The following is a 7,839-nucleotide window of genomic DNA, read 5'->3' as shown; positions in this document are numbered from 1 at the left end:
ACAAATTCTTTTTTTTAATGATAATCATCATCAGTCTTCCACATAATACAAGCACACAGATACAGAGTGTTTGTAATGACAAATATGTTTTTCACAGAACAGCCATAACAAGCATCACATGGATGTGAAAAATAGCTTTTCTGCCCACATTTGGGATTGGCTTCATTTCTAAGACATTATGATTCAGTTTGGCACTAACTGAGAAAAAAAATAGACACATATACACTGAAATTTAAATAGCAGGTCTAGTAAATGTTTATGTATAAATTAAACACACATATTGAATTTTATGCTTAGTGATAGATTAATTTTTAGGTTTGGATGTGAGCACAACTAAGATTCAAGAAACAATTAATCAGCAGTATCCCTGCAGCATTTTTCTTGTTTTTCTTCTTTATTCAAGATTTTATTGAAACAATGAAATTCAAGTCAAAGTATTTAATAGAGTCAAAAAATGATGTGTTTGAGTGACATTTAAAAGTCCAGAAAAGCAACAGCTATGGAGTCTTTGTTGGTTTGTTTGCAGGGACAGAACACTGTGTGGGGGTGAGGTCTTTCAAAGGCATGGGGGTATGCTCTAAGCAGAAGTGAATCTGTATAACCCTTGAGAACAAAAGAACAAGGTGACATTTGACAAAAACAAGCCCTGTGGGTGTTTTTGTGGCATCCTTAAAGGGTCCTCTCGGATGATTAAGAGATGAGACATTGAGAGGTCACCACGGGCCTCACTTCCACATGCACGCACTCCATCTCTATGTCTATTAATCGAACTGTTCATGAATGCAGGCATACATGCACAGTGACACGCACATTGCTCCCTAAGCAGTCCTACGATGACCCACAGTCTCCCTGCTGCAGTTTGGCCGCAGGACAGCGAGTGAGTCAGCTTGCTCAGCCAGCCACACAGTCCTGTCTGCTTTGTCTTTCAGGAGGCCTGTTTATCTGCCGACCTTCAGTATTTGACTGTAGGTCCGTCTAGCCTATCTGACCCTTGTGCATTTCTGCTTGTCTATATTTTTTCTTTATCTATTTTTCATTCCCACACTAAGTATACTTTAAGGGGAAGACTTTCAGATCATCAAATAGTGTCACAGAACCCTTATGCCCTCAAATGACTAATGTTTGTACTCTATTTTTTTTCTATTTTCCGAAACTATTGTAGTCTTTACCTTATGATATACTCAGCATACTCAGGTGACTACTGTGAATTTGTCCTATATAATTAAAAAGGAATTGAACTGAACGGAAAAGAGGAGAGGAACATTGGGTAGATAACTTATTCCATCTATGATTGTGGTCCTTAGAAAACAGTAATTAAAGTGTTGATAACACTTCCTAGCTCCTTTGAGGCACTATTGAACCTTTGGCACAGTTAATGCTACTAGAAGAAACCTTTAGAATAAGGTCTTCCTCTGCAGGCGTGATCCCACCTTTTTGAAGAGGGCTTTTAACTTACATAATTTGCAGTGCCTAATCTTTATCATCTTTTCTTTCTTGCTCTCCTCCTTTTCATTATCCCCTTCTAGGCCCAGCAAGGGGCTCCATGCCCCTCCATGGAGCTCTGGGTCAGCCATTGGATCATCTGGTGGATTCCTGGCCATCACAGCTGTCTGGTTGCACTCTCTGCCAGCCTGGTCAGCAGATGTTTTACTACCTGTGGACGAGCTTCTGCCAAATCATACCTCTCGTAAGGGTCTGCACTGACATTAAAAAGCCACACTGACTTCCCCAGCTCATTATGTCTCTTCTCAAGTTTCGTCCAACGTTCTGGACCACCAGGAAGTGCTTGTGGTGATATCCAGTCCCCATCACCCACATTTCCTGTCAACAACTTCCAGTCACCAAGTCACAATGCTGCCCTCACGACTGTGTCCCAGATCCCAAAGCCATTGAGTATCAATGCCTTGTCATATGGTTCTCCAGCTTTCCTAGAAACTGGGTCAATGTTGAAAAGAATTTCAGTGCGAGGACAGGGAAGACCTTCACTGATGCTTCCCCAAACATCATGACCATCAAGGCCATGGTGGGACTGCCGCGCTCCAGCAAGCCCCAGTAAAGTAGGATACCAGTCAGAGACATGAATCAGTGCTCTGCTTACTATACCTTTCTTCTTTAGAAGTGGACTGTGGACAAAGCCCACAGTCCAAATGCCCCCTTCCCAGTAGGTTCCTTTGCCACTTCTCAGTGTCCAGTTGCTTCCCCCCGAGAGTGGCTGCCCACCGTTATCAGAAGAGTAGATGAGTACAGAGTTTTCATAGAGCTCTTGAGTCTTTAGTTCCTGGACCACTTATGCAACCCCGCTGTCCAGGCAGCTCAGCATGGCTGCATAATGACGCCTGAGACGATTGCACTGGGAATCATAAAGGTGAAGAAAATGGTCTGGTACCTGCAACGGCGCATGGGTGGCCTGAAGGGAGAGATAGAGGAAGAGTGGTGTATGTGGGTCGTGTCTCTTCAAGAACTGCTTCACTCTGGTTGTACAAATGGAAGATTTAAAAGAATTTAATGACTGTATTTCTGTAGGATTTCTCTATTTACATGTACCAGGATACTTACCCGTCTATGCAGAGGAGAGTGGAGTAGTTCCCAGCCATCTCCCAGGCAGGCCTGTCTCCATCATGCAGGTCAAATCCACAAGCTTCTGCCCCGTCACAGCTCTGATAGGAGAAATGATCTCCACTGCCAGTCAATGTGCCCAGGAAACTCTGAAAACCACGTCCTGTTGGCAAGCAGCTTGGCCTGCAGAAACCTAGGTGCCACTTACCCACCGTGTGTGGCGTATCCAGCTTCAGCCAGATGCTCTGGCGGGGTGGGAATATCAGGGGGCAAGCACAGCGGTTAACGTGGGCGGATGATTGAATGCTGGAGTCCAGTGTGAATTTGGTAGCTGGCAAAATTGACTAGGGAGAGTGTGAGAAAAGATGTCACAGTATATTGCTACATATATTATGAAGCAATACGGGGAAGGGTTGTGTAGCCAATATTGCACCTTTGGGTACTCATAGGCTGCTACACACCATTGTAGTGAAGGTGGGGTATTTCTTTCTCTCTCTCTCTATTCTCTTCTCTCTCTTCTCTCTCTCTTCTCTCTCTCTCTCTCTTCTCTCTCTCTTTCTCTCTCTCTCTCTCTCTCTTTCTCTCTCTCTCTCTCTCTCTTTTTTGTTATATATGTGTGTGTATGTATGATATCATATACTTCAGCAAAACACCTTAGTGGTAATATAGTAAGAGCTAAAAGATATAAAGTCAATAAAAATAATCACGGCTCCTTTTATAGCCAACATGATCAATCAAAATTCCAATAAAGTGGATTTCAGAAGGCAAACAATCTCTTTGCTCCTTGATATAAACACAGATGGTACTTCATTACCACAAGACAAAAAGCCTGTTGATGATATGATTAATTACTTCAGCTGCAAACAGAAGCTGTAAATGAATAATTATACTGCCGGAATAATCATGTAACGAGGAAACTCACCGCCCTGTCATGAGTTGACTGCGAGAGGGTGAGCAGATAGGTTGGACATAATAATTTTCCAGTTTAACCCCCTCTGCTGCCAGCCGGTCCAATACTGGAGTGTGGATGTCTGAGCCAATGTAACCAATGTCTCCATAGCCCTGGTCGTCCACCATAATGAAGATAAAGTGAGGCAGCCTGGGCTTTTCAACCTCCTCTGTTTTCACACTTTCCTTAAACGTGTCTTCATCCTGACAGGCAAGGCTAAAGAACAAGGTTGCACCAATCACAAGAATAAACAAAGAGGAGCTTCTTCCCGTAATCTCGAGCAATGCCTTGTAACTAATATTTACTCAAAGCTGATTTTTTCTTCGTATTTCTGCTTAGTCTGCAGTTAATAAATCTCCAGCCAGATCACATTTGCAGAACGGGCAGATCTGTGGTCTCAAAGAGCTTGTCCAAAAGTCTTATCTATCCATTAAGTATGAGCTGCTGTCTTTTTCTGGGGCTTATTCTTAGTTTTGTAAGCTGGAGCTGAACTGGTGCCAGCTTCTGTGGTGGGTGGAGAAAAAGTCTGTCTCTAAGAGGTGCAAGAAACTGGCAGAGGTGAGAGTTTGAGAGAGAGACAGAGAGGTTTACCTTTTTGCAGTGCCTCACTAGATTCCTATGTAGCTTCAGTTGTGCTATAAGATTGCTAGGAAGGTGTTGGGTAAGAATTAGAGGCAAATGTACTACTCAGAGAAAGTAGACAGACACGGTGTTCTTAGCTTGCAAATCATGATTTTTATACTCACAGCAACACTACATTAAGGTAATATTAAAGCTACAAACCATAAACCTAACAGATGTACAGTGGTAAATATGTCAAACAACCAAAAGTTTAAGCAATAGTAAAACAAACGATTTTCAGAAAGATAACTGTACAACAATTTGGTTTACTGTGACGAGGTGGCACTTTTATAAGAGGATAGCTTGGGCTATATGTAGCCATATTGGTGATGAAACAGGAACAGCAGCAAAAAAATAAATAAATAAAAAAAGAGTGACACTAATTCTGACTTTTTATTCAGGGGTTTAACTTATAAGACTGTCAAATGAGGACGTGCACTGGATCAGAAGAATCATTAATAAAGTGAATCCTGCAAGCAGCTTTAGCCAACTCAAGCTGCCCTATGTCACTCACATACAAGATGTCTTTTCACAAGTCTGTGAAAAAAAGTCCATGAACTCGTGTTTTGACAGCAGGAACACGGAAGATTTACGCAGAACGCAACACATATGATGCACTTTCTTGACCCGAAATTCAAATTTTGACACTTAAATACTTTTCTTTCCTTCAGGTAGAGCCACACCAGGAAAACACTTGGTTACCAGTGCTGGACTATAAAATGACTTCACTATAAAACCTCTGTGTTTTTTTTCTTTAATAAGCAACATCCTTCTGGCTTGTGTTGTACTGAGCTGGCAGCGAGCTAATCTATCAAAAGCAGGTCCAAAGAGTCAAACATCTATTACCTCTGTTTCAGCTGCTTTGGCCTGCCCACAGTTGTTGTGCAGCTGCAAGCCACTTTGTAACCCATCTTTGGGGAGTGGACATAAATCCTGCAAAAAATTCATTATCGGAGAAGAAAATAACATTATTTGTTTCGCTACAGTGGGTGTCCCTTATTGTTGAACTACTCTGATGTTCCCAAACTTATATTAAAACTTTTCAGCCAATATTAAGATTATTTTCTGTGCTGTTGATCCCTAACTACACTATAAATCCTTTAGCCTCTTTAATTTGTCTTTCATTGATTGGTGCAGCTCATTTAATACCTGTTAACAATTACTGCCTGTGCGATGGCATCGAAACCTATCCGGCCAAAGGAAAGCTTCCGGAATTGTGATGAGAATATTTATCGACCACTGTGCTCTTAGTCTTCACCTCACTGCCATCTGCACCCCACAATGCTGAGAGAAAATCAATGCCTCACATACGAGTCCATTTCCTATCGTATGGAGACAAAGTTATGTAATTTCACAGGCTTTTTACCCATGGTGAAAGTGAAGCATCCACTGGGGAGATTCTTATCTCAGTATCATCTTTCACTAAGAATGATGAAATGATTTGTGGGAAATGTGAACATGTAAACAAAGGACTATATATTATAAAGTTAAAGTGTCAAGAGGGGTACAGGAAAGAAGAGGGGGAAGAAAAAGGAAAAGCAGTGGACAGAAAAAGCTTCAGTGTCTAAGAGTACAAGATAAACAAAGTGGCATAAAAGGAGCAGTCACTTTGTCTTGTGTGTGTGTGCACGTCGAGGTCTCTGGGTGTAGCCATCAGTTTGTTTCGGGGAAATGCAGGACGACGTGAACTCTGTTCTACCACTAAGAGGAGGGAGACGAGAGGGAGATGGGGCTGTAAAAATGGAAAGTGACAAATGTCTTCTTGAGGAGTAGACAGTAAGGGATTGTACTCTTTCCTCAGCTGTCTGAGGAGACACAAAGACATGGTTCTATCAAAAACTGGTGTTATAGATTCTTTTCTACATACGATGTGGGCTGCAGAAGTACATTTTAAAAAACCCACAATGATGAAAGACGAAAATAAAACAAACAATCTACAAAAAGGTTCAGTTTATAGTTGACCCTTTTACTTTTTCAGGGCTCGCATTGTCAAGAATAATGTCTAAGTGAGGGGAAAAATCCCTTTCTGAATGACAGTACTGGGGAATTTGGTGTGTAGGTAAAACAAGCAAACCATGCAAACCCAGTGTGTGTTTTAACAGTGTGTGTTTGCATGCGGGTGTGTTTTGGAAAAGGCAGTGGTGCAGGGTAGAAGGGAGTAGGAGTTGCTGTGATTTATTCATGATGACGAATAAGTGACTCACTTGAGCTGGAGACACTCTTAAGCTGGATCTAAGGTGAGGAAATGTGTGTATGTGTGTAACTCTGTCTAAATATGACTTTCATTTTGAAGTCATCATCCAAAATAAAGAGCCTTCTATATTAAAAGTTACCCACTTGAGACTCTTTATCGTATTTCAAATCCACAATCCAATATATACACTCATTTGTGGTTCAGTAGAATGACGTCAGTGAAAGCGAAGGGCAAATCATGTAAATGAAACTTACAGATGACATGTTAAAAAATGGAACGTTGGCTCTCTAAAATCTGCAGATGCAATCAGAACTACAACTCACAATTTTGCATTTTGATGGGTCTGAATTACGATTTAAAACTCAGTTACTAGCACTGCTGCAGTGTGACACGAGGGAAGGGAAATCATATTTGCCAAAAATAACCACGTCTTCTGTACTACTGCACTATGACCGAAACTTGCAGTACTATCCAGTAAGAAAAGCATTCATAGCACAGCATGTATGTTGCATTTACAATTAGTTTGTCATGAATAAATGGATTATCACTAAAACACTGAAAAAAAACGTGAAAACTGCACCTGTGTAGCTGCAAACGTCTGAAGAAAAACAGAAATAGAAAAAAAAATACAACAACTAGAAAGCTATTTTTATCAAATTATCACAGAAATGTGTGTAGTCCACATGACATGAAAATCTGCTGTGGCATCCTGCCACTGCACTTTCACAACACCTGAAATTGATTTAGCTAGAAGCTGACTACAAGCTACGAGCGACGAAGTTTTGCTTTAGTTTGGCAAACAATCTCTGCTTGTTTAGCAGCTGAGCCAGATAATTCTCTCAGGTGTTAGTGGAGATCAAACTAGAGCTAAAAGCAAAGACTGCCTTAGCCTCTGGGTCTAGCACTAAAGGCAATACTAAGTGATTTAACACAGGGCACAAGTAAAACGTTTTAAGAAAAAAGTACAGCTGTATTAAAAAAAATATTTTCATTTGAGTGTCTTTGAACTAGATACTCAGTTATGTTCTACATAACTTTGAATGTATTCCAATGTGTGTCTTTTTGGATGCGCTACTTAGCTCATTACGTATCACCTCCATTGAGGTGTGTTGCAAGTTAAAGACATGTTTATATGAGTCATGTTTCCTAATCTGACCTGTTTTAAGATTTGCAAATTTGAAAAAAAAAGAAAGAAATTACTATTTCTGGCAAATTAAAAACGTTTGTATTCACAACACTAACTGAAAAATATTTGAGGTTAGCTCTCAGCTGCCTCAGCCGCTCTCCAGCCATGTCAGTACAGCTCTGTATACTGAGTTGGATGTTTATAGTATCCTGTGCTTGCAAACAATTTATGTAAGTAAATGATACATTGTATTAAAATATATTCCTCTGGAAATAGTATAGATTTGATATATTATTAGGTGCAAATTTAAGTTTCTGATTTTTATTATATATTTGTAATTCTGAATGCAGCCTTGATTAAATAAACTAGCAAAAGAGAGCATAAACGGATTAG

At 40.5% G+C, this 7,839-nt stretch overlaps 1 protein-coding gene across 1 annotated transcript; it reads right to left on the bottom strand.

Moving 5' to 3' along the window:
- Positions 1 to 5,496, bottom strand: si:dkey-174i8.1 (arylsulfatase I). Its single transcript, XM_042220286.1, is given in 6 exon segments — positions 1 to 1,622; positions 1,625 to 2,471; positions 2,557 to 2,769; positions 2,771 to 2,887; positions 3,479 to 3,809; positions 5,493 to 5,496. Coding segments are annotated over 6 exon segments (1,740 nt in total). The 3' UTR covers positions 1 to 1,394.
- Positions 5,497 to 7,839: the final 2,343 nt, after the last annotated feature.

The sequence above is a fragment of the Haplochromis burtoni genome, unplaced genomic scaffold (genome assembly GCF_018398535.1).
Source record: "Haplochromis burtoni strain Fernald_Lab_line unplaced genomic scaffold, NCSU_Asbu1 Contig_46, whole genome shotgun sequence".
NCBI lineage: Eukaryota > Metazoa > Chordata > Actinopteri > Cichliformes > Cichlidae > Haplochromis > Haplochromis burtoni.
Note: the sequence above shows the minus strand (reverse complement) of the source record. Positions and strands in the feature narration are given on the sequence as shown.